Genomic DNA, 25,921 nt, shown 5'->3' on the forward strand with positions numbered 1-25,921 from the left:
TGCTATAAATACCTGGTCAAGCTCTGTATTTATATTTCAAAAATTAGCCAAAAAAGAAAAGAAATCCTGAAATGACTTTTTATGATTTGTCGAAAAAAAGTTTCGATCTGGATCCAACTAATTGTTGTTTTGCAATAACTTTTGACACTTTGTGATAGGTAATGGTAAAACGTTCTAAATTAAACTGTTCAGATATTTTCTAAAACATAATCCTGTCTGTCTCATTAATCCTTCACTGTAATTATCTTCATTTTATTTTGCCATTTCAGCAGAGATTCCTCGGTGGATGATGAGAACTCCGGTGAATCTCCTCTGATCTCCATATGGGGAGAATATACAGGTTTGTGCTGTTTATGTATCCTGAGTTTATACTTTTTATTAAATCGACGAATTAACAGGCATATGTGTGTCTGATTTCAGACTCTCAGGAACGTTCTTTCCCGGTTCTGATGGACTCAAAGGTTCCCTGGTCAGATGAAGAGACGCTCCATCTGCTTGACATCTGGGGGAAGGATTCGGTGCAGCGAGCCTTGAAGGGCTGCTTAAAAAACCGCCACATATTCACTCAAATCGCGCAGAAGATGTCCGAGAGGGGCTACATGAGAACTGTGGAGCAGTGCCAGACGAGGATCAAACGACTCAAGAAATGCTTCCGCCAGAGCCTTAAGTAACACTCCTCTTTTATTTATGAAGTATGGGAGAAAATGTATGTAATCCGTATTAAAAATGCTCATTCCTTATTTACCATCAGAGGGAACTCAAGGCCAGACCATAAATTTTATTCAAAGCTTGAGCAGATCATCGGCTCTTCATCTGCCTCGTCTGTTCCTGAGATAACCTATGATGTTGAGGAAGTCATTGAAGATGACGAGACCCAAGACGGGGAAGAAGACTTGCAGTTTATTGGACACTCTGGCCAGCTGGAAATTGGTACAGTTTTGCATTCGTATGATTAATAATTTATCCGCTGATTCAGTTGTGTGATTGCTTAGTTTATTTAATTGAAGTTTAAAATTACATGTACAAAGCATTTCATATTTTTTAAGTACTGTGCAATCCACAAATCTGAACTTTATGAAAGATAAGGAAAAAAAGCTATTGTTGAAAGGAAGCCATAAGAAGTCCTATTTTCTATGTCACATGTGATATATGGGATGCTCCAAACATGTTTAAGAAAGTGCTTTGGTCAGAAAACACAGTCCCCATGGTGAAACATGGTGGTGGCAGCATCATCCTTTGGGGAGGCTTTTCTTCAGCAAGTTCAGGGATGCTGGTCAGAGTTGATGGGAAGGTGCATGGAGCTAAACAGATGCAGATTATATCAGAATGACATATCTAATGCAGTAGTTATACAGTAAGGTAAGGTAAGTTTATATAGCGTTTTTCAGTAACGAGATACTCAAAGCGCTGTACATACAATTACAATACAATCACAAAGCAAATAAACACAGATACAGACATAGAAAAACAAATCAAATGATAAAATCAAACAACAGAGGTAATTTAAAAAAGTAAAATAAAATAAAGAGAATAGAATGATGGACAAGAAAATGAAAGGAAAATTGGACTGAAAAGGCAACTAATCATGCCTAGATGGCCCAGTCAAAGGCCACTCTAAACACATAAGTTTTTAATCTTGATTTAAAGCAACTTAGGGTTTTGGCGCTTTTACAGTTTTATGGCAGTTTATTCCAGATTAGTGGAGCATAAGAACTAAAAGCTGCTTCTCCATGTTTGGTTCTGGTTTTGTGTATGCAGAGTAGATTTGAGCCAGAAGACCTGAGAGGTCCGGGTGGTGGATACACTGACAACAAGTCTGTAATGCTAAGCTATTCAGTGATTTATAGACTACCTGAAGTATTTTAAAGTCTATTCTCTGAGCTACAGGGAGCCAGTGTAGGGACTTTAGAACCGGGGTGATGTGCTCCCATCAGACCAAAAGTTTGGACACACCTTCTCATTCAAAGAGTTGAATATTGTAGCTTCACACTGAAGGCATCAAAACTATGAATTAACACATATGGAATTATATATTGAACAAAACAGTGTGAAACAACTGAAAATAGGTCTTATATTCTAGGTTCTTCAAAGTAGCCACCTTTTGCTTTCATTACTGCTCTGCACACTCTTGGCATTCTGTTGATGAGCTTCAAGAGGTAGTCACCTGAAATCGTTTTCACTTCACAGGTGTGCCCTGTCAGGTTTAATAAGTGGGATTTCAAGCCTTATAAATGGGGTTGGGACCATCAGTTGTGTTGTGCAGGAGGTGGATACAGTACACAGCTGATAGTCCTACTGAATAGACTGTTAGAATTTGTATTATGGCAAGAAAAAAGCAGCTAAGTAAAGAAAAACGAGTGGCCATCATTACTTTAAGACATGAAGGTCAGTCAGTCCGAACAATTGGGAAAACTTTGAAAGTGTCTCCAAGTGCAGTCGCAAAAACCATCAAGCGCTACAAAGAAACTGGCTCACATGAGGACCGCTCCAGGAAAGGAAGACCAAGAGTCACCTCTGCTGCGGACAATAAGTTCATCCGAGTCACCAGCCTCAGAAATCGCAGGTTAACAGCAGCTCAGATTAGAGAACAGGTCAATGCCACACAGAGTTCTAGCAGCAGACACATCTCTAGAACAACTGTTAAGAGGAGACTGTGTGAATCAGGCCTTCATGGTAAAATAGCTGCTAGGAAACCACTGCTGAGGACAGGCAACAAGCAGAAGAGACTTGTTTGGGCTAAAGAACACAAGGAATGGACATTAGACCAGTGGAAATCTGTGCTTTGGTCTGATGAGTCCAAGTTTGAGATCTTTGGTTCCAACCATCGTGTCTTTGTGCGGCGCAGAAGAGGTGAACGGATGGACTCTACATGCCTGGTTCCCACCGTGAAGCATGGAGGAGGAGGTGTGATGGTGTGGGGTTGCTTTGCTGGTGACACTGTTGGGGATTTATTAAAAATTGAAGGCATACTGAACCAGCATGGCTACCACAGCATCTTGCAGCGGCATGCTATTCCATCCGGTTTGCGTTTAGTTGGACCATCATTTATTTTTCAACAGGACAATAACCCCAAACACACCTCCAGGCTGTGTAAGGGCTATTTGACTAAGAAGGAGAGTGATGGGGTGCTGCGCCAGATGACCTGGCCTCCACAGTCACCGGACCTGAACCCAATTGAGATGGTTTGGGGTGAGCTGGACCGCAGAGTGAAGGCAAAAGGGCCAACAAGTGCTAAGCATCTCTGGGACTCCTTCAAGACTGTTGGAAAACCATTTCAGGTGACTACCTCTTGAAGCTCATCAACAGAATGCAAAGAGTGTGCGGAGCAGTAATCAAAGCAAAAGGTGGCTACTTTGAAGAACCTAGAATATAAGACATATTTTCAGTTGTTTCACACTGTTTTGTTCAGTATATAATTCCACATGTGTTAATTCATAGTTTTGATGCCTTCAGTGTGAAGCTACAATATTCATCGTCATGATATAAAGAAAACTCTTTGAATGAGAAGGTGTGTCCAAACTTTTGGTCTGTACTGTATTTCAATTGCTTTTGTTATTTTAGGAACTCGAAGTGTTCCTTGGACAGACATGGAGACTTTAGCCCTCATCAACATATGGAGCGCTGACAAAATGCAGCAGGAGCTGAGAGGGAACCGAACCGGACACATTTTCTCCATCATATCCAGCAAGATGGCCGCCCTGGGCTTTTCCCGCACGCCGGAGCAATGCCAGACTAGGCTGAAAAGACTCAAATCCAGCTTCAGGCAGTGCTACCAAAACAAGTACATTTGCTCACATTGGAAAGTAAGAAAGTGAAATATGTGATGTTCTTCCTAATACTTAAATGTGCCTTTCTTCTGTTCATATTTTCAAGTTTGAAAGGACATGAGCAAGTTCAGTGCAAGTTTTACAATGAGCTTGGAAGGATTTTAGTAAAGGACTTCCAGTCGGTGATGCTGCTGGATGACATGTCAATGAAGGATGACGACAGCGATTTTCTTTCCTACAGTCACCATAACATGGGTAAAATGTTTATTATTCTCTTTTTAAAATAGAAACAGTAAAGTAAAGCAGGTCTACATGTGCAGAAGAAGTGCTCCTCTCCCCCATTTGACCTGCAATTTGTTACTGTCATTAAATTAGATCTGTTATTTCTCTTGATTAATCAAATAACAGTGAAAGGTTCTTGTTCTTCACCCATTGAATTACTCTGAAGAATCTACACATGAGCATAGAATATCTCTAATCAAGGGAATATTACCTTTGTTTAAGGGTTAATCTGGATGCTGTTTGACCTTTTGTGGTAACTTTTGTCACGTTATCGGTAATCTGTTGTATGAAGGTGTCATATCGGTGGGTTGTGAAAAGTAAGTACATCCTCTTTAGTGGTGGAAGCTAACAAGTTAAGCAGACCTAAACTGTATTAATCCACCTCACCTGCTCATTTGGCAAATTTAGCAGGTGAGGTGAGGCAGCTTTGTCAATAGGATTTGGCTAAATCAGCCGAAAATCAGCAGATCGTAAATCTGCTGATCGTAAATCTGCTGATTTAAGTAAGTTTGTTCGGTTCCTTTTTCAACAACAACGAGACCTTAAAAAGAGCTTAATTGCACAGGAACATACCATCTTTGATGCTGCTGTGCAACTGATACATAATCTGAAAGTTTAGAGCTAGATTGGGCTGGCGAGGCACAGCTGAATTGGGGTATTGACGGCACCAAAACGGCACCAAACATAATAACGACTTTTATTTCTGATCTGTTTTTGATTTTGATTTTTAGATCAATACAAGTTGTGTTGCTTTTTCAGAGCTTTTAGCCTACTTCACGTTGTCAGACAGGTTCTGTTTAAGTAATTCTTGTTTCTGCACAAAACTCAGCTTTTCTGGCTTCCCACATCTAATTCGTGATTTTTAGAAGGGGGGTTATGACTTTTGGTCAACGAGCCAGGTTGGGGGCTAATAACTTTTTTTTCGCTAATAAAAGAAATCACTTGTAAAACTACTTTTGGTATTTACTTGATTTATCATTGTCTGCTATTAGAATTTGTTGGAAGTGGCACAAATAAAGCAGAGTTTGAGATTTATTCCAGCTTCCTTGTCTTCTCAAGGCCACAAATCCTACAGTTGTCATCTTCTCACAGTTGGCCGATGCTGGTTTCCACCGACTCCAGCCTTGTTCACTCCTCCCCCATGCAGGTGGCTTTCAGTGAACCCAGGATTGTTGTTTAGATCTGTTAATTCAGATAAGCCTGGAGCATTTTCATCAGAATAACTCAGAGAAGAGCTGTCTCTGGCTGTCACGGCAGTATAACCTCTGTCCTCTTCACCCACAGCCTTACCACCAGGGCTGGTTTTTCTTTTTTCAGGATTTTTTCTGATTTCCATTGGTCACTTGGAGCTAGTTGCCATATTGAAGACTTTGGACAACATTTTAAATTGTTTTTGCAGAACTGCCATTTAAAGAGTGTTTTTTCATGATATGATCAACATTCCTCCCTGAAATCTTACAGTTTATGTGTGACACTTACTGGTATTTAAAATTTTTTCTTACCCAGATTTTGACTAAAATAAAACTGCAACAAACTTTCTTTTAGTCATAGTTGTGGTTCTGGGTTAGGTTTTATCCAATCATGTTGCTCTGCCTCATGTAGACCCATCTGTACCTGGGCTAATCTGTACCAAACTGTTTTGTGTTTTGCTCAGGAGCAACACTACAAACGTCAACCTTGCTTAGATTCCCACTAAACCTTTCCCATCAAGAGCAGCTCAGTCTGCTCCTCTTGGAATATTTTTTGGAGCTTTTCTGACGAGTCAGCATTTTGACCTTTCTGTGGAATTTGCTAGGACTCCTCTCTTGGGAAGAATGTCAACAATCCTGATTGTTTTCCACTTGTGAATATTCTTTCTCAGTCTATATACTGATTTATAACTGGAACATTCAAACTGATAGACCCTGACTGAGAGATGCAGTTGTGAAAATATGTGTTGGTAATAATCACAGGTTTGTGTCTTCAGAGTCTGCTGTGGGAGTTCAGGAAGACCGGAAGAAAGTACCGTGGTCCGACAAAGAGACCATCATCCTCCTGGAGGTTTGGGGTGACCCACAGGTAAAGCACAGTGTTATCATGAAAGGTCTACATTATTTTTCAGCACTGCTGTTTCTCTCTACTCGTCTCCCAGTTATAAATTAGGCGGTTAACTTGTTTAAAATAATTTTTAATAACTTCATATCTTGTTCAGATTCTTCTTAAAGCCTTATTATAAATAAAGCTATTTCAAATATTGCTCACCTTACTTAATTGTCTTTTGCTAACATTCAGATGCAGCAGTGTCTGAGGCGCTACCCGCACAACGGACACATCTTCACAGAGGTATCGGAGAAGCTCAACGCCAACGGTTACTCCCGCACCCCGGAGCAGTGCCACACCAGGATCAAACGACTGAAAGCCGCCTATCGCCAATGTAAAGAAAACATGAGGTAAAAACAAATAAAATGCATTTCATCATTTTCATGTCTTGACTTGTGCACTCATAAAGTCGTTTTATATCTGTAGCTCATCTGGGACGGACCGAGTCGACTTTAAATTCTATGATCTGCTGGAACAGATTCTGGAAAAGCAACCGTCGACATCATCCACCATAGTACCAGATTCTATTGAAATATCAGAAGACTCCAATGAAGAATCGGGAACAGAGAGAGGCACGCTACTTTTTACCCTTTCTGTCCTATCAACTACAGATAAGAATCTAGTGTCATTCAGTAGTTTTACTTCACCAGACTTTAAGAACCCTTATACACTAAGACTGAGCTGCATTTACTTTCAGCTTTGAATTTTGCACATCGTTTCTTTCTTCAATCTTCTGCCACAAAAGGTCCGCAATGCCAGAAATACCACCAGCTTTTAGGAGACTAAATATTTAATGCAAGCTGCATGCTATGAACAGTGGAGGCTTTTTTAGTCCTCATATTAATTTACAAGCTGTTTGCTTGCCAGTTTAGAGAGCAAATCTTCCTTACCGAAGGATTAGATAAAAAAAGGTTGGTTTGCTCCAGTTTTTGAGACGTGCAACTATTTAATAAATCAGCCCCAGAATTAACTGATGTGGAAATGAGCATCTGAAAGTAAGAGATAATAGGATTTACTGTCTTAGATTTGTCTTGCTCGCTCTAACTATGAAGTAAGCATTCACATTGCTGTAGTAATCCAGTCTTTAAATTAATACGAAGGGTTTAAAATGCAAAAATCTTCTACATAATTAGCATAAGCATAAAAGTACATCAGAATTTCTTTTTCACAAGTTGAAAAAAAGGGTTTTAACAGATATAATACATTTTTTTAAATCTTGAAGTTTTCAAAAGAATGAATGCTAACTTCATTAATCATTGTTTTTGGCTGATACAAATCATTTTTCATATAACACAATAACAGATGATTTCATAGATCCATCATTTTTGATTTTGAAACTTAGCTTTGATTTTTATGTGATTAATTTCAAGAAAATTAAATGAATCAGTAACTGCAGGTTAATAGGCTTGAACTCAGTTAGCAATTCATAAAAAAGGAAGTAGATGGATTTATAATCAAATATAATACATTTTTTCTAATACTTCTTCTTGTGCTTCTTCCACTGCAGTAGGAAGTGGCTTTATTTGACTGATGGCAAACATCAACAGTTGGTTAAAATACGCTTTAGTTTAATGTAATTAATATAATTTCATATAAGGTGAATTTTTTTGAGGGGGCTTTTCTGTGTTTTTATGTTCACCAATTTAGTCACCTATTCATACCGTGTTAAAACCAGTTCTGCCTGTTCTATATCAGATGGAGAGACCCAGGGGGCATCAGCAGAAAAACCAGCTTCCAACACATGGTCAGACGAGGAGACCCTGGCACTTATCGAGATCTGGGGTGACGAGGACATCCAGCGGGCTCTGAGGGGCTTCATCCACAATGGGCACGTTTACTCTGAGATCTCAGAAAGGATGCACGACCTCGGCTTCTCTAGAACCTCAGAGCAGTGCCGCTCCAAAGTCAAGTCTCTGAGGATCAACTTTCGGCAGTGCTACGACAGAAAGAAGTGAGATCTTTCTCCGTTTTCCTATCAGGGTTCCTACAAATTTTTATACAAAAATTCCAGACTTTTCTGGTCTCAGTTTTCCAGAGTTCTTAGTTCTTCATGTTTGTTTAAAAATATTAGATAGTAATTTTTACTTTGAAGATATTTCTACAGTGGTCAAGCTTTCCATATCAAAGCAGGAGAAACCAGACACTGGAAGTAAGGATATAAAGACAGAAAAAAACAAGAAAGAAGAAATGGATGTGGGATTCAAGGAAGAAAACAAAAAAGGGATACAAGAAGGGAAGATAAGTGAATGATACAAATAGGAATGAGAAGGGAAGGATACAAGGAGGAAAAAGAAAGGAAGGAGGAAAGAATTCAAAGAGGAAAAGAAAGGGAGAACACAAGGAGAGAGGGAGAGGAAGCAAGGAAGGAAACGATCTGAAAGTTGAAGTAAGGACAAAACATTTAGACAGTAGATTAGGAAATAAAGTATGTTAATACAAATATTTTTCATGTTCTCATTTTCTTTCTCCAAATTCATCTAGACTTAAACATGTTTTTCTAGACTCTATGGGAACCCTTCTTTTGTGATATTTAATTGTAAAACATTTCAATCTTTCTAGGAGTGGAAGAAAAATAGACTACAAGTTCTACCACCAGCTGGAGCAAATCCTGGGACAGGAGGCCATGACGATCGATGAGTATGATGACCGGGATGAGCAAGCTGACATGGATCCAGGTACTGTCTCTAAATGTTCACACATTCCCATTCAGAACAAACACAATGTCCCATGTCTTTGGATCTCTTGTCCGTGTCCGCCTGCAGGTGTGGCAGATGAACAGATGAAGACGTCGTGGTCGGAGGAAGAGACGGTCGCTCTGGTGGAGGTGTGGGCCGCTGATGACGTGCAGCACAGCCTGAAGACCTACATGCGTAATGGGCACGTGTATGCAGACATATCCGAGAAGCTGGCCTCCCTCGGCTACCTGAGGACGGCGGAGCAGTGCCAGCTAAGGATCAAAAGGCTGAAGAAGACCTATAGGCGTTACTGCAACAGCCGGAGGTTACATAAATAGATGGCTCTTATTATATGTTTTATTTTACCTGCATTTTAAAAAGGAATTCTTGATTTCCAGGAATGGAGGGCGGCCGGCAGTGTTTCGATACTTCAACCTTCTAGCTCCGGTGCTTGGCGATGATTTGGCATTTGCAGATGTAGACGGTTCTGCAGTCGATGCTACCTTAGAGACCCTAATGAACCATGATCCTGTAATGTGTACGTATAAATGCAATGAAATATTCTCGTTTACATATTATATACATTTCTCAATTAACACCCCATAACAAAGATCTCTGTTCTTCCTGTTTTAGATGAGCAGCCCTCGACCAGCCAACTCCTGACCGACATGAGCAGAAAGACGCCCTGGTCGGACCTGGAGACTCGCACCCTGCTGGAGATCTGGGGGGAAGAAAACGTCCAGCTCACCCTGAGGGGCTGCCTGAAGAACCGGCACGTGTTTGAGTACATCTCGGAGAAAATGGGCAACCACGGCTTTGTGAGGACCACGGAGCAGTGCTACACGCGCATCAAACGCCTCAAATACGGCTTCGTCCACGAAAAGTGATTCATGGCAAAACTATAACGACACGTTTATTATATGTTGTTTGCTGATTGGATCAGTAAGGATAAAAAATGTTGTTTTCCTTTAAATCCAGGGAAGAATTCAAATTCTTCAATGAAATGGACAAGATCTTTAGGAAGGACCTGAACATGGACGACTCTGTTGTCAACCCGTTCATTGTAGATGAAGCAGATGACTTTGCACCTGAAGTGCACCAAATGAAAGGTAAAATGGAAGCATTTTTCTGCATAGTATTTTAAGAAGGTAAATTATATATGTTTTTTAACATGTTTTACAATACAAACATCTAAAAAGTACAGCATTTGTTTTATTCCCCCTTTACTCCGGTAAAGAATCAATAAATAAAATCCAGTGCACTCATATGGCCTCAAACATCACTTTATTATTGATTGGAATCCAACTAAAGGATCCCCACAGCATGATGCTGTCACTCTGCCATATAAAATTTGTAAATGGAGGAAGCCTGTGTGTAGTTACATCTCAGTAGAAAAACAGCGTATCTGTATTTTCGAAATTATCCCTCATCCCACAGTCTAAAAGTTCCTTCCTTCCTTGTGTCACTCCTACCTTTCTCCCTTTTTGTCCTGACTTACTCTTTGTGCCTACCTCCCTTCCATCTTTCCTTTGTTCGTGTTGCCCTTACTTCCATACCTTTCCTTTGACGTACCTCCCTTACTTTCCTATTCCGTTTCTTTTGTCCTTCCATCCTTATTTGTTTCTTTTACCTTGTTTTCTTGTTCTTCTTTACTTCCCTGTTTCTTTGCTTATTTCCTTCCTTCCCTGTGTCCAACTTAACTAAATTCAAATAAGAATTTTTGGCAAAGATTTTATAATTGCCGTTTACAGATTCTCTCCTCCCAATCTAACAGAGCTTAAGGGATTTCACAAAGAATGAGTAAATATTTCTGTCTGAAGATATGGAAATGTTTTAAAGACATATTGCCAGAAAACTTGCAACTGTAACTGCAGCAAAAGGTGGCTGTGAATGCCAATACACAATTTTTTTATTTTCAGTGTGTAAAAAAAGTTTAAAACATGCATATTTTTCTTTAACTTCACAATAATGCATTGTGTTGTGTTAGTTTTTCACATTACAAAGTGCAAGAAGTTTAAATTCTTTTGAAAAACAGTTTTTCTGTTTTGGAGGAATGTAATCTGCCATTTAATTGCGTTTAGTACAGTTTTTCACATTTCATCTAGACAATCCCACGTCGACATGGTTCCTCAGATAAATGCTCTTATCTATATTTTATCTTCTTTCCCAGTAGCCTCAGGTAATCACTGGCTGGCCGACAGCTCCAAGATGGCCTGGGGGGACGGAGAGACTGAGGCCCTGCTGGAAATTTGGGGGAGCGCTGAGATCCAGGAGAACCTGAAGGGCGGCAACAAGAACAAAAGCATCTATAAGCAGATCTCTCAGGCCATGACCAGCCAGGGCTACCTGCGCTCTCCTGAACAGTGTCAGTCCAGAGTAAAGAGGCTGAGGGCCAACTTCAGACAGTTCCTGGAGGGACGACAGTAAGCACAGTTACAATCTGTGGCCCACTTTTATCCTCGGAGTGTTTTTACTATTTATAACTGTTACTTAATTTCTTGTACTCAGAGGGGATAAACAGGAGTGCAAGTTTTTTGAGCAGTTGGTGCAGATATTCGGCACCAAGTATGTGATGAACTCTGATTCGCTGACTGATGATACACCTGAAGTCATAGGTACAGCTGTTTCACATTACTATTTAGCATTGTTTTACATGCAGCAGCTTTTTAAAAAAATATTTACATTATGTTTTTGCCTGTTGCAGAGTCATAAAATCCTTCCTCTTCATGATGGTGATGATGATGCAGCAGCTGCAGATGAACCTGGGTCATCCAGATGAACTGAGACACTAAGGCTAAAATATTTACTGCTACCACAGAAAAGCTCCCTGTACATAATTTAAATACTTGACATTCTTTAAAGATACAGACCTTGTTCAGGCTGAAATCGTGTGTGTGTGTGTCCCTCCTCTTGAATATCTTGTAATAAATAAAAACCAGAGCCATGGCACGAGGCGCTCAGGACTCTAGGGAAGCCGGACGGAGAGCTCCTCCACGAGAACATGTTTTTGTAGTGATTAATTTTTACTTGAACCTAAAGAGACTGAAACGAAGCACATGTGGGTTAAAGACACAAAGCAGCTCTTACTGTTGCCACAGACTTGCTTTTTCATCTCAATTCCTGTCTTACTTCCTCTGCACATGTTTATAGTTTGAAATCCACAAGCTTAGAATGAAAAACCTCCAAGTCTCTTATTCTGTACTCAGTGTGAGTTAACTTTGTCCATAATTTTATTTATTTAACGTATATATGTATTTTATAGTTTTACAGTTTGTGTCGCCAAACCTTATTGCAGTACATTTGTGCCACAAAACGTGTCCGTTGTTCATATTCATTAAAAACAATGAATTGCCCGATTGTGGATTGTGCGAGTTCTTCTAAAAGAGATGGATCAACATTTATTCACAGTTCCTATGCAATCAGGAAAAGTGTGAAACATGTACCAGGTAAAGCAAAATGTTTGACTTTCCACGCTTTTTTTCATATACTGTTTTCTATATGTTGTATTTATCCCTTCATCTCTTTGCCCACCATCCAACGGTCTTCCTTCCTTTATTCTGCCCTCCTGTCTTCCTTACTTGTCTCATTTAATCCATCTATACTTCAATCTGTTCTTTTTTTAATTCTTTTTTCAATTCTTTTATCAAACTCTCCCTCCTTGCTTTGATTCTCCTATTCATTTTTTAATCATCCACTGTTCGGTTCTATTTAATAGTTTACCAATCCCAAACAAAAATTTGATGATGTAGTAACTCATTATCCAAGTTTATTCTAAGAGCGATTATAGTTGGTGATGGCTGTGTAACAGTCTGTGTAACAACGGATCTGTAGAAGCCTCTGACTGAAGACATTGTTGTATTACTGTCCTGGAAAGATGGTACAGCTTCACTGCTGCATCTCCAGTCAAGTCTGTTGTACAGGTGAACACTGAGGTATTTATACTCCTCCACCAGCTCCACTTCTCTCATGATGGAAACTGGCAGAAAAAAGGTGCAGCTATTACTTTTGGAGTCAGATCAAATAAGAGTATAAAGCACAACGGCCTGCATTGTAAAACGATTTCACCTGCAGGTAGTGGAGGTATTGCCCAGTGGTGCCCAGATCCTGCTGCAGATTCTGAGAGTCGAGCTAGAAGAGGACATTCTGATTATTCATGGAAGGTGGGTTAAAACCCTTCTTCCCACCTGATATTTTATCTATTGCAACTTGCAAAGAAGAATAATATGCACCATCAAAGCGATACATGTACATAATCTACAGTACCTTGCAAAGATATTCCTAAATTCAAGGAGTATGAATACTGTCACAAGACTCCAACCAGTGGAAAGTTGTTGTTTTTTTCACACAGTATTAGCATTTTGTTGCTTTTCTGTTTTGTCCTTCAATGGCCGTTGGTAATCTCCAGCAGGAAGCAGCTGGATGTAACATCTGTGATATGCTAAAAGGCAGAAGACGAGTGAAATGTAAAACTGTTTGAATAACTAAAGTCACAATTACTTTTTCTCTTGCATATAATCTACTAAATGTAACCCAAACTATAGGTAGCAGCAGAGAGAAACCATAGAAAGCTGTCAAGAAAATGGCTTCATGTCACTTCCACCGCTCTTTTCCCATTCGACTCTGATTTTAGGCGGCCTCATTTTTGACATTTTCACAAATCTTAACATATTAAGATAGAAACAGGATTGTCTGCATTTGCCTGTATAGTAAACTGATAATTGAAGTGGCATAGGCCACATGAGTGCCAACTGCTCAAGGGGGCAGCTACCAGACCTCAAATACATGTATCAAGTTAGTAAAACAAAAACCTCCCACCTGTCAGTCAAATGTAGCAAAACAATTAGCCCATCTACCAATGCGCCACTAAAATGATTCTAAATAAATGAGTTTCAGTTTAGTTAAAAAGGTTAATGGAGTTTGAAACTTGAATCCGATACAAACTTCAATTATCTTTGTTTTTCTTTCTTTTTTCTAAGTTTTCTGAGCTTGTCTAATGATAGCAGATAACTCCTCACTAGGATTCAAGCTGGGTACACATTTTGGTATCTAATTAACTGTCAAAGTATTTTTTTTTTCTGTTTTTATTAGTTTTATCTGTTGCGTAAAAGGATTTTAGAATTTAGAGCTCAGGAACTGAAACTAAACACATCTCACATTGGCCACTAAGTGGTGCAAGCGGACAACTGAAATAACCTCACATAACCTTGAGTTCACTTTTAAGTGCTTTTAAGATATTGTGGTAATTATTCTAATCGATGACTGAAAGTCTGAGAGCCTGTTTGGACTGTAACAGCAGCAGGGACTCATTGTCCAGGCAGTAAACCTGCTACATGTGGAAATGAGTATATTTAGATTGGCGACAGACATACACTCACAAATATATAGTCCCCAGAAGTTAAAGCAGTAATTATAGGTCTAAATCTGACAGTGCATCTAACCACCACTGCCTGGCTGCAGCCCAGTGCGTGTGAGTGTGCACTGGTGCTGTAACACCACGGAGACATAGCTCTGTTTTAGGGCAATATACTAGTCTTCATAAGCAAGTAACTCACTGTTTGTGTGACTGCCTTCCATGAGGTAATGATTACAATGGTAGCTGTGGTGGTTTGTCAACGTGTTGCCCTGTGAAGCAATGGTGACTTTACTGCTTGTGTGAGTTTTTTTGGCATAACTGCAAGACGCTGAGGATAAAAACCACATCAAGGGTGTCAAAAAGACACCTAAACAGCAATGGGATTGTTTAGTATTGATTGTAGTGAGGGGCCTGGAGATGTAATGTCCAGTCAGAATCTTACCTGCAGGAGATAACTCTCTAAACATCATCAGTTATTAAAATAAAGAGTTTTAAGGTCAAGTTGGATCAAAGCCCAGTAGCAATACAATAGCAATTTTTCTATATGTTCACAGTGTAGTTGCTGTCCTGAATTCAACAGCATCTCCTCATCCCGATATTCCTCTTTTTAACCTTGTATTTTGTAGACATTGTTTTTTACAAATTTAATTGTTTCCCTTGCTTACATTTATCTGTGGCTACTTCATAGCACCAGTCCCCTGGAACGCTGCACAAGATATAGGAGATCAAGAAATAGATGGATGGATAATTAAGTAGACAGGCTATGCTCCACCCATAGTATAAGATTTCATAATGCATAAGGTGAAGCTAAACCAAGACATCCAGAGAAGTGTCCTGAGACCTTCCAGACAGAATATTATGAAGGCGAAGAAATGTCTGCAGAATATTGCATGAATAAATCCCAGAGGATACAGAATCTTGTCTTATTCCAAGAGTGCAGAGCTTTGGAAAAGTACACAAGCTTGCAAGATTTAGCAAGAATAAAGTGCCCAGAATGTAACTGAAGAAAAACTTGTGCAGCACACTGGCTGTCAGGGTTTTTGTGGGTGAAAGGATTTGACAGATGGCATTTCTTTTAAAAGGGTGGCAGAAAACCTGCTGGGAATCTGCCAAGAGACAGTTGAACAAGTCACTCCATGTTTCAGAAGATCCCTTGATCACAGTAATAAAACAAAGTAATTTCGCTGTGGCAGTGATTGACTGCTTGGTTGATTGATTAATGGGTGATTAATGAATTAGAGGTTTTATTGATGGCTTGATTGGCCACAACACAATTATGCTTTGCCACAAAGCCTGAGTATTCTGGAGACTTTGTTGGAATTTCTGCATCTTAAAGTTATGAATGAAATTATTGGGGCATTTAAACAGGCTTTGTAAAGGTGGATGAATTCTGACAAATATTCTAACAAGTATTTTTATTAATGAGTATATTTATTTATTTATGAATGAACAGCTGGCATTACTTTGTGACCCACAAATTCTGGCCTGGAGGCTACTTATAAGGGTCTTTGGGTATGCTTCTTAAAACTACATGAAGCACAAATATACTGTATAATAAAAAGCAAACAGCTTTTATGCTTTTTTCTCATTTCATCTATAGTGCCTTGAACAAGTATCCAATAGTTTTTAATAATAATAAAAAAATTTTTTACATTCAAGCCATAAATGTCAATGCATTTCATGTGACCAATAAAAGTATTACCAGTTTATGAAGAGAAAGGAAAATGATGCAGGGTTTTCAAATTGTTTCACAACACCTAAAAAGTGTGGCATGGCTCTGTATTCTGCTTCCTTTACTCCCTAAATAAAAGTCAAGAGCATCTGATTAACTTCAGAAGTCAACTAATCGGTAAACAGAGTCTACATGTGTGTAATTTAATCTCCTTTTAGATCTCTGAAGGCCTCGGAGGTTTGTTAGAGAACATTAGTGAACAAACAACATCATGTAGATCAAGGGACACAGCAGAGAGAAAGTTATGCGGATGTTTAAAGCTGGATTCAGTTATAAAACAAAATCCCAAGGTTTGGGCATCTCACCCCCTCCCTGGGCTGCCACCTTACCATGGTGGAGGGGTTTGAGTGTCCCAACGATCCTTGGAGCTATGTTGTCAGGGGCTTTATGCCCCTGGTAGGGTCACCCAAGGCAAACAGGTCCTAAGTGAGGGATCAGACAAAGCCCACAGACCCCTTATGACGATTACCATAGATGGAAACAGTGTTCCCTCGCCCAGATGCGGGTCACCGGGGCCCCACTCTGGAGCCAGGCCTGGAGGTGGGCCACGCTTTCACTCATTGAGCCTGGCCAGGCACAGCCCGAAGAGGAAACATGGGTCCCTCTTCCGATGGGCTCACCACCCGTAGGAGGGGCCAAATGGGTCGGGTGCAATGTGGTGGAGACCTTGGCGGTCTGATCCTCGGCTGCAGAAGCTGGCTCTTGGGAAGTGGAATGTCACCTCTCTGGTGGGGAAGGAGGCTGAGTTGGTGTGCGAGGTAGAGAGGTTCCGGCTAGAAATAGTCAGGCTCACCTCGACGCAAGGCTCTGGCACTGGAGCCAGTCTCCTTGAAAGGGGTTGGATACTCTTCCACTCTTGAGTTGTCCTTGGTGAGAGGCGCCGAGCTGGGGTGGGCATACTTGTTGCCCCCCATCTTGGCGCCTGCACGTTGGGGTTCACCCCGGTGAACGAGAGGGTAGCCTCCCTCCGACTACGGGTGTGGGGACGGGTTGTGACTGTTGTTTGTGCTTATGCACCAAACGGCAGTTCAGACTACCCACCCTTTTTGGACTTCTTGGAGGGGGTGTTGGAGAGCGCCCCTCCGGGGGACTCCCTTGTTCTGCTGGGGGACTTCAACGCTCTTGTTGGCAATGACAGTGAGACCTGGAGGGTGTGGTTGGGAAGAATGGCCCTCCTGTTCTGAACCCGAGTGGTGTTTTGTTATTGGAGTTCTGTGCTTGTCATGGATTGTCCATAACTAACACCGTGTTCAAGCATAAGGGTGTCCATATGTCATATGTGCTCTTGGCACCAGGACACCCTAGGCCGCAGTTTGATGATCGACTTTGTTGTCGTGTCATCTGATCTGTGGCCGCACGTCTTGGACACTCGGGTGAAGAGGGGAGCGAAGCTTTCCACTGACCACAACTTTGTGGTGAGCTGGCTCCGATGGTGGCGGCGGATGCTGGTCAGACCTGGCAGACCCAAATGAATCTTGAGGGTCCGCTGGGAACGCCTGGCGGAGTCTCCCGTGAGGCGGCGCTTCAACTCCAAGAGGAGTTACACCACCAACACTGTTTACAGTGGGGAGGGTGTGCTGCTGAACTCAACTCGGGACGGTGTAGGTCGGTGGGCAGAGTACTTCGAAGACCTCCTCAGTCCCACCGGCATGTCTTCCACTGAGGAAGCAGAGCCTGGGGATCTTGGGGGGGCCTCTCCAATCTCTGGTACTGAGATCACCGAGGTGATTAAAAAGCTCCTCAGAGAGGAGGATAAGTCAGATAGTTGAACCGGATTCAGGAAGAGCAGTGTGGTTTTCGTCCTGGCCGTGGAACACTGGACCAGCTCTACACCCTCAGCAGGGTCTTGGGAGGGTGCATGGGAGTTCGCCCAACCAGTCTACATGTGCTTTGTGGACTTGGAGAAGGCATTTGACCTTGTCCCTTGGGGAATCCTGTGGGGGGTAGACAGGTGGACAGAATTTCTAGGTGCAGCCAAGGTGTTAAGGGGATCCGTTTTGGTGGCTGTAGGATTACGTCTCTGCTTTTTATGGATGATGTGGTCCTATTGGCTTCATCAGCTCGTGATCTACAGGTCTCAATGGAGCAGATCGCAGCCGAGTGTGAAGCGGCCGGGATGAGAATCAGTGCCTCGAAGTCTGAGGCCATGGTCTTGAGCTGGAAAAGGGTAGAGCGCCTTCTCCGGGTCGGGGGGGAGGTCCTGCCTCAAGTGGAGGAGTTCATGTATCTTGGGGTCTTGTTCACGAATGAGGGAAAAATGGAGCGTGAGATCGATAGATTGGTGCTGCGTCAGCAGTGATCCGGGCGCTGTGCTGGTTAGGTAAATTAGGCATTCTGATGAGGCCAGTACCGTTTGAAAATAACCTTTAAGCAGGTATTAAACATACTTTCCATTATTCCTACATTTCTGTAATTGTTTTTTATTGGTCTGATGTAATATTTTAAGCTTAAATGCTGTGTTTTCATTTGCTGCAAGTGCAAAATTATCATCATTACTAGAAAAAAAGGCTTGAAATGTGTAACGAATCTATATAATGTGTTTTACGTAGTGAATTGAGTTAATGAAATAAATGACCTTTTCAGTAATATTGTAATTTATTGAATATGAATGTACATTTAAAAAAACATACATGTTGCTTGACTCACCAACAAAACTCATTTCGACATTATGGCTTTTGGTGATGCAGATAGGTTGCATTTTCTGATGTTTCATGAACTGTGAAACCCCTATAATTTCCTCATGGTATTTGATTTTTACACAGTCTGTTGCTGTAACACTGTGATTAGTCACCGAGCGCGAAAGTCATGACAATGTCTATTAATTCTACCCTGCACTGTTAACAGTACATTACTGATTCCTGAAACACGTAGTAATCAGGGGCTTGGTGCAGTTGTGTAACTCACCTCTCCTTTTGGTGCCCAGAGGGAAAACTTTTTCACATTACTACATAATGGTGTGTGTGCGCAAACCAGATATTCTAATTTCACCCCACGTTTCAAACATGCATCATCATGCTCCTCACTCCTCTGCAGAAGAGCAGAACCTCAGGAAGTGGAAATCTTTGATAAAGTGGAGAGAGTCAAACGGCATGAGGAGGAAGATTTTATTTTTGTGTGTGAGTGCAGGGAGCCTCCCTACCTTCAGGGTTATGCATGGGCTTGTTACAGCAACATTCCTTCACTCAGCTGCTTCTGAACAGCACATTCCAGAAAGACAGAGGGAGGAAGGAAAAAAGAGTGAAAAGAGAAGAAATTGAGGGGGAGAAATAGAAATAAAAGGAGGGAACAGAGAATGAAAAGTAAGACATAGTGTGCTGTGCTGAAAGTTTAAAAAACACAGCAGTGGTGGACAGAGAGTAAATAGTTGGAGGAGGGGGAGGGAAATAATATATGTAAATGATCCCTGCTGTGAAATAGTGAACCTTTTGGCCCTCCTTTTCCCACATGGGGATCAAAAGTCAGGGTCAGATGCAGTACAGAGCAACCAGAGCCAGCACTGAGAAAAGAAGGAAATAAGGTCACAAGGTCATTTTGTACAGCTATTAGAGAAAACTCTCAATACAGTAGACTAATGGACCGTTTCAACCATTTATTTAAGAGTATACGGAATACAGTTAGGATAACCAAAATTTATTTTTTAAAGAAATAAACTAGACACACAACTTCTATCATAAAAATAAAATACAGTTTTCAAATCATGATTTAATAAAAAATAAAAAACTATTCTATGTAATTGCTCCTCTTGGTAAATGATTTATTGTGATCAACCACAAATGCTTAGTTCAGTTTCAGTAGCCACACCCAGGTCTGATTGCTGCCCGGCCTGTAGAATTAAGACACTTCTTCAGCAGACCCTGACAAGATGAAGTAGGCTAAAATATCTCAAAAAGCAAAATTTCATGCACTGATCTTGAGACATTCAAGACAAGATGGGGAAGTCAATAACATCTATGAGTTTGGAAATGGTTACAAAGCAAATTTCCACAGATTATGGACACACTGTAAACCACAGTGAGAACCTCTATACACAGAAACCATGTCGGAGTGAAATCTCACTTACCAAATGACTCCAATTGGAAGAAAAATGCTGTGTGGACCTAGGAAACAAAAGTGGAAATGTTGTTATTTGATTCCTGTTATATCTAGTAAGAAACAGGATAACTGAGACTATTATCTAAAGCATAGCACCAAATTGACTTCTCAAGATCTTAAACAACAAAAGCAAAATTAAGTGTTTATAGGGACCTAGTCAAAGTGTGGACATAAATCTTTTCCCATTTAATAAATTAAATCAACATTTGAAAACTACGTCTAGCATTTACTCAGATTACTTGTGTATGATATTAAAATTTGATCTGAGAGCTTTTTCAGGGCAGTGATTCCTTAAGGTTTCTGAAATGCTTTTACACACCTGGATTCATTTGTTTATTTTAATCTTATGTATTCTTTGTAGGTTCTATGTTTGCAAATATATTGGCATTTTATTTGACCTTATAGGAATTCTTTGTTTCTGAAAATTAAATATATCATTTTTGTTTCACTGCAACATCAGCATTGAAAAGAAAATTTAGCTTAGGGCACAAATGTGTTCACCATTGTCTATTCTATGCAAACTGAAATTATCCAGTCCTTCTGGTCTGATGTTATTCAGTATTTGAAAGAGGTGTTCTCCTTATCTTCTTGTTTTATTGAGATATTAGATTTTTATCTCAACTAAACAAACTTATTTTGTTGTGACCATTTTGATGCTTAAAGTGAAAGAGTGTTACACCTACTTTTCTCTGCTGCCATGACACTCAGGGAGGATCTAAAATAAGGTATGAAATAGTGTTTCTTGATTTTGCCTGATGTAACATTCTCGGCCTGAATACGCTGCTATTAAGAGGTATCAGAACTGTTAAAGAGAAGAATTGAACACGTACATTTATAGCGCCCTTCACACATTACTCTCCTGGTATACCTGTGTAGAAGGCCTTAAAATAAACAGATTTTGAATTGCTGTAACATCTCACCCTGGATTTTTTTTTTTAATCTAACATAATTTGAGTTTATTCAATGAATGGCTGAAAAAAATCCCACATTAAGAAAGGGTTGCCTTTAACAAAATCACCAGTGCCACTGTTATTTGCACCCTTAATTGTTTCTAGAAAAGAAATGTGACTGAAAAATTTTCTAAATGTATAATTGAGTTTTTAAAACCTATTACAATGTCGGTGACTGTTTAGTTAGTAATCCAGGACTTCCTGGTTTCCCATGGTATAGATATGTTTTCTTAAGACATAATGTCATTCAAGCAAGGTAGATGCGTGTTGATCTTCATCTGTCAGAGAATGGCTTCAAATGGCACCTAAACCTGTCTATATCTACAATCACATTGATAATAAAATGTTGAAGAACTGGAAGTGTAATGCACAATTATGGTTAAAGACCGAGATTTTTCTTGCCACCTTGGAAATTGGATGGAAAGGGAGGTCAAATAAAATATTCCAAGCTCACTGTAGCAAAAAGTGACATTGTAGGGTCATTAACCCTCCGTAACAACCATCAGACACTATCTACATAGTTTTCTGAAGTCATGCCAGAAGAAACCTATTTCTGTCACACCAACACAAATGTAAATGTGTGGACTTTCCGAAACTCTCCAGGGATTTTATCTTGGAATTATATGCTCAAACTCCAGTAGAAATCTATACGATCGCTTTCTCCGTGTTTGGTTTTTCCACCAGATCAGTTTAATAAAAAAAAGTAAGCTTGTCGACTTGTAAAACTCTGAAGCTGCTAAAAAATAGGAATAGAGGTACATTTAAATTCTCTGGTCAGGATTAGAGTCTGCTACTTGAAAGACCTAATGAGGCCAGCGCAGAAACAGAAGTGAGGAAAAAAGCAAACATACAAAATGTACCGAGATAACAAGCAAATAGGTAGAAGACAAGAGCAACAAAAAGCAGTTTGTATGAGCAAGAAGCTTGCTGGCACAGCAGCAGCGTCCCTTCTCTATTTCACTCTTACACGCAGTGAATAGATGGGTTTGTTTGCCATGGATGCTAGAACTAAAAGAAACCAAAGTAGGTTAATTCCTTGTTTTTGTGTGGGTGTGTGTGTTAACTGGAGGTTAGTTCCTGTGGCATAAGACTTTATTGAAGTTACTTCTTATTGCAACATTTTAGTGTGTTACCTTCTTCTCTTTACTGTAAATTATGTAGTTTTGAATTAACTCTTACATTTGCAGCTGTAAAAATTCTTGCTTTACATACACGAATATGAATTTTATGTTACCTCTTCTATGGAGCAAAACATAATTATAAAGCAAGTACATTTTCCACTACAGAGCAAGTATGAATAGAAAAGAATATAATGATAGTCATCACTATTAATCTTTGTATGCCCATCTTAGAAAGGGTGTTTACCTGGCGGCTGATTCTTAGTCTGTCATTCATCTATATTATTCACATGTCTGCATGTGTGAGGTCAGATACAGGGCCATAACACAGAGTGCCTACCATACGAACCTTTTCTATTTTTTGCCCCATTATAACCACAAACTTCAATGTATTCATGGGGATTTTATGTTAAACCAACACAAAGTAAGACTCAATTGAGAAGTGTAAGGAAAATGGCACGTTTTCAAAATTTTATAAAAAAAAAAAAAAAGAAATACAAATGGAGATTTGAATGTGAGATATGTATTTATTCACTCCCTTTGACTTTGATACCCCGAATAACGTTTAATGCAACTAACTGGTGCAGTGACAAGAGATAAGATGAAACAGAACTTAAACTTTTTCTTCTACATGCAACGTGCTATGTGTGGCTGCAAACTAATACTGAACACACCACACCCGTGGTGAAGCATGGTGGTGGCTGCATCATGCTGTGGGGACGCCACAAAAACAGACATGTAGTGCCTTGGAAAAGTATTCCTAGACTTTGTACTTTTCCACCATTTGTCACATTGCAAGCACAGAGTTCAATGTATTTTTTTTTAGATTTTAGGTCATAAACCAACATAAAGTTGTGCTTAACTGCAGTCATATTCAATAAATTAGAATATGTGTTCTGATGAGGCTATTTTGACAAATTCAAAGTACCATTTGAAAATAACAAATTTTAAGCAGGTATTAAACATACTTTCGCTAAGTCCACATTTCTGTTCTAAAAAATTTTTTTTTTTTTATTGGACTGATGTTATATAATTAACAGAAATAAAGGCTTGAAAACATCAGTCTTTGTTCAATGTGTTTCACTTGGTTAATTGAGTTACTGAAACATATGAACTTTTCAAAAATATTCTAATTATTGAATGGGTCTGTATAAGGTGGGAAAACATTTTACATTTATTTTTTTTTATTTACAAAGAAAAATCTGCAAAGTGCAGTGTACATTTGTATTCTATCCCTCTTAATCAACATTAAATAGCACCACCTTTTGATGCAGATACAGCTGCAAGTCATTTGGGGTATGTCTCTAACAGCTTTGCACATATGGGGACATTTTTGCCTGTTCTTTTTCACAAAATAGCTCTACCTCAATCAGATTGGATGGAGAGCTTTAGAGACAATCATTTGTCTATAAATCTTTCCTCAAATTCTAAATTTGACTTAGGTCTGGACTGGGGCATTCAAACACATGAGTATGTGTATGTAGCTCCAAAGCATGATCCTGTTGCCCTGAGGTAATGGTGTGTTCAGAGTGATTTTAATTTAGTTTTTTTTTTGTCATGCATACAGGCTAAAATATCATAATTTGTTCCCATCTGGCCGTATTGCCTTCTTCAACACGTTTGCCATGTTCCCCACTTGGTTTGTGGCAAAAAGGTGTTCTCCCTACTTTCTTTCAACAAACGTTTTCTTCTTCCAACTCTGAAATACCAGATTTGTTGAGTACCCAAACAACAGTTGTCCTGTCAGCAGATTGTCCTACCTGAGCTGTGGATCTTTGGAGCTCCTCCAGTTACCAAAGGCCTCTTGCCTGCTTCTTTGATTAATGATCACCTTGCTCGACTTGCCAGTTTATGTCGATAGCCATGCTTTGTTAAATTTGCAGTTGTGCCATATTCTCCCTGTTTTCAAATAATAGACTGAACAGATGTTTAGCTGACCAAAGCGGAGCACCTTTATAACTGATATGTCTCCTGTGTTCTTCAAACTTCATAATACCATTTGTTCAGTACTGCTCTTCAACAAACATCTGAGGCCTTCACAGAACAGCTGGATTTATACAGAGAAAAACTTACACACACGTGTAATTTTATGTTGTTTATGAATTAGGTCACTTCTGAAAGCACTCGGTTCAACCTGGTTTTATTTAGGGATATCAGAGTAAATAAAGCTGTATGCAAATATTCTACATTTCAGATCTTTATTTGTAAAAACGTATAAATATCATTTGTTTTTTTCCCTTCCAGCTCACAATGATACACACATTTATATTACATATTTGAGGTTTGTGATTGTAATGTGACAAAATGAAGAAAGAAAAAAAAAATTAAAGTCTATGAGCATTTTAGCAAGACATGTTGCAGGGGTGGAGTAATGTGTTTAGAAACAATGTTATTTGTTTGTTTATTTGACCACATTTAATTTATGGAAGCATTGACAATGAGCAGATTTATGTTGCTTCAGTTCAGTTTTTTGTTTGTTTCATTTTAATAATAATAATAGTATACAATGATAATATACATAATATACTATTTATAACACAAATAGCATCAATATGTTTTCTTAACTTTCTTTTTGCTTTTTTATTATTTACCTATTTATTTATTTTAAAGTATTATTTAATAAACCAGTGTTTCTGATTCTAGTCTTGTTGTGATAAGGGATATTAGTTTTACACAATAAAACATAAGAAATATATTTAAATAATTCAAATATAATCATTTAGGTTAAATTATTTTCTGAAAGCTCAGACAAGCGTCAACAAAACGGACACACGTTCTGTCCAATCACACTTAGCTAGTTGGTAGAGCAACACCCATGTTATCCAATGGTATTCCAACAATGTTTCTCCTGTAACCAATCAAATGCGGATGTTTCCTGGAAGAGGCGGGTCTAGCTCCTGTTGCCTGTGCCCAGTCCGGATGTTCCCCCCCAGTAGTGAAATAGCAAGCAGCAGCGGCAGTACTGTGTGAATGTGGCAATCGAGGTAGACAGGGAGGGGTGGAAATACTGACCGGGTGGCTCTATTTTCTGGGGTCCCGTTTTTCTTTATTTTTCGTTTCTTGTAGAGCCAAGTCATCACGGTTGATACTACGCCACGGTTAGGAACTTGTTTGCGGGGCTGTAGAGCCGGTTGCTCCTTTTCTTCGGGAGTAAGTGCTGTCGTTGTGGTAACAGTCAAGAAGAAAGAAGGGAAGGCAGAAACAACATGGGGCGATAATAAAAAATGTGTCGTGTAGCGGACCGACGATGACTCTCTGGGAAGACCCGTGAAGCCTATTTATTTTTATTTATTACCCATTTTTGCCCCTTCCCCCTGTATCCTCTTTTGTATAATTTCCCCCTTCCCACTTTGTTAGTTTGAGAGATTTTTAAAGGAAAAGGAAACATTAAAAGAGGACTGAAGGATGGACCAAGCCGGCATCCTGAGAAACTTTATCCAGAGGGTGAAGGCCATGAGCGAATTGGACGAGGACAGGGGAGAGGACAACTTCGGCAGCGACTTCATGGTGGGTCAGAATTACCAGGAGCATAGACCTGGAGTTTTTTATCTTACATTTATCTCACACAGGACCTCCTCCATATCCTACCACCTCCCCTTCCCGTCTCCTGGTTCCCTTGTATCCCCCAGGAGGTGAGGCAGGGGCGGCCACACTGCCCTCTTCCTTTTCCTCCCATTTCCAGTATTTATATGGCGGCCTTGCATTGTCTCCTAAACCTCAGAAACAACCCACTTTTTCTGATTTTAGAGATGAAAAATACACACTTAGGCCAGTTTTTTCTGTTAATGTTTAGGTGTTGGAGCAGCTAGACTACGTGCTCATTAATTGTAGCTTTTGCAGTCTTGTCTGATGATCAGAACTGTTGGGTTACAG

At 39.8% G+C, this 25,921-nt stretch overlaps 2 protein-coding genes across 4 annotated transcripts in view; both read left to right on the top strand.

The window, feature by feature from the left end:
* Positions 1-283: 283 nt before the first annotated feature.
* On the top strand, positions 284-12,156 carry zgc:113263 (uncharacterized protein LOC503753 homolog). Its single transcript, XM_047390320.1, has 17 exons — positions 284-340; positions 421-667; positions 752-930; positions 3,562-3,781; positions 3,874-4,022; positions 6,016-6,107; positions 6,321-6,478; positions 6,555-6,700; positions 7,824-8,079; positions 8,688-8,803; positions 8,891-9,128; positions 9,202-9,341; positions 9,437-9,686; positions 9,782-9,912; positions 10,974-11,226; positions 11,312-11,418; positions 11,508-12,156. Exons 2-17 carry the CDS (start codon positions 450-452, stop codon positions 11,513-11,515), a joined length of 2,661 nt encoding a protein of 886 aa, XP_047246276.1. The 5' UTR covers positions 284-340; positions 421-449; the 3' UTR covers positions 11,516-12,156.
* Positions 12,157-24,970: 12,814 nt separating this feature from the next.
* Positions 24,971-25,921, top strand: part of ptpn12 (protein tyrosine phosphatase non-receptor type 12) — a 57,346-nt gene continuing 56,395 nt past the window's right edge. For 2 of the 3 annotated variants that reach the window (XM_047389865.1, XM_047389864.1), the window contains exon 1: positions 24,971-25,555. In XM_047389865.1, the coding sequence (XP_047245821.1) occupies positions 25,454-25,555 (102 nt within the window). In that variant the 5' untranslated portion in view covers positions 24,971-25,453. The remainder of the gene's footprint in view (positions 25,556-25,921) is intronic. The other variant, XM_047389866.1, reaches the window with a different exon arrangement.

The sequence above is a fragment of the Girardinichthys multiradiatus genome, chromosome 17 (genome assembly GCF_021462225.1).
Source record: "Girardinichthys multiradiatus isolate DD_20200921_A chromosome 17, DD_fGirMul_XY1, whole genome shotgun sequence".
NCBI classification, from domain to species: domain Eukaryota; kingdom Metazoa; phylum Chordata; class Actinopteri; order Cyprinodontiformes; family Goodeidae; genus Girardinichthys; species Girardinichthys multiradiatus.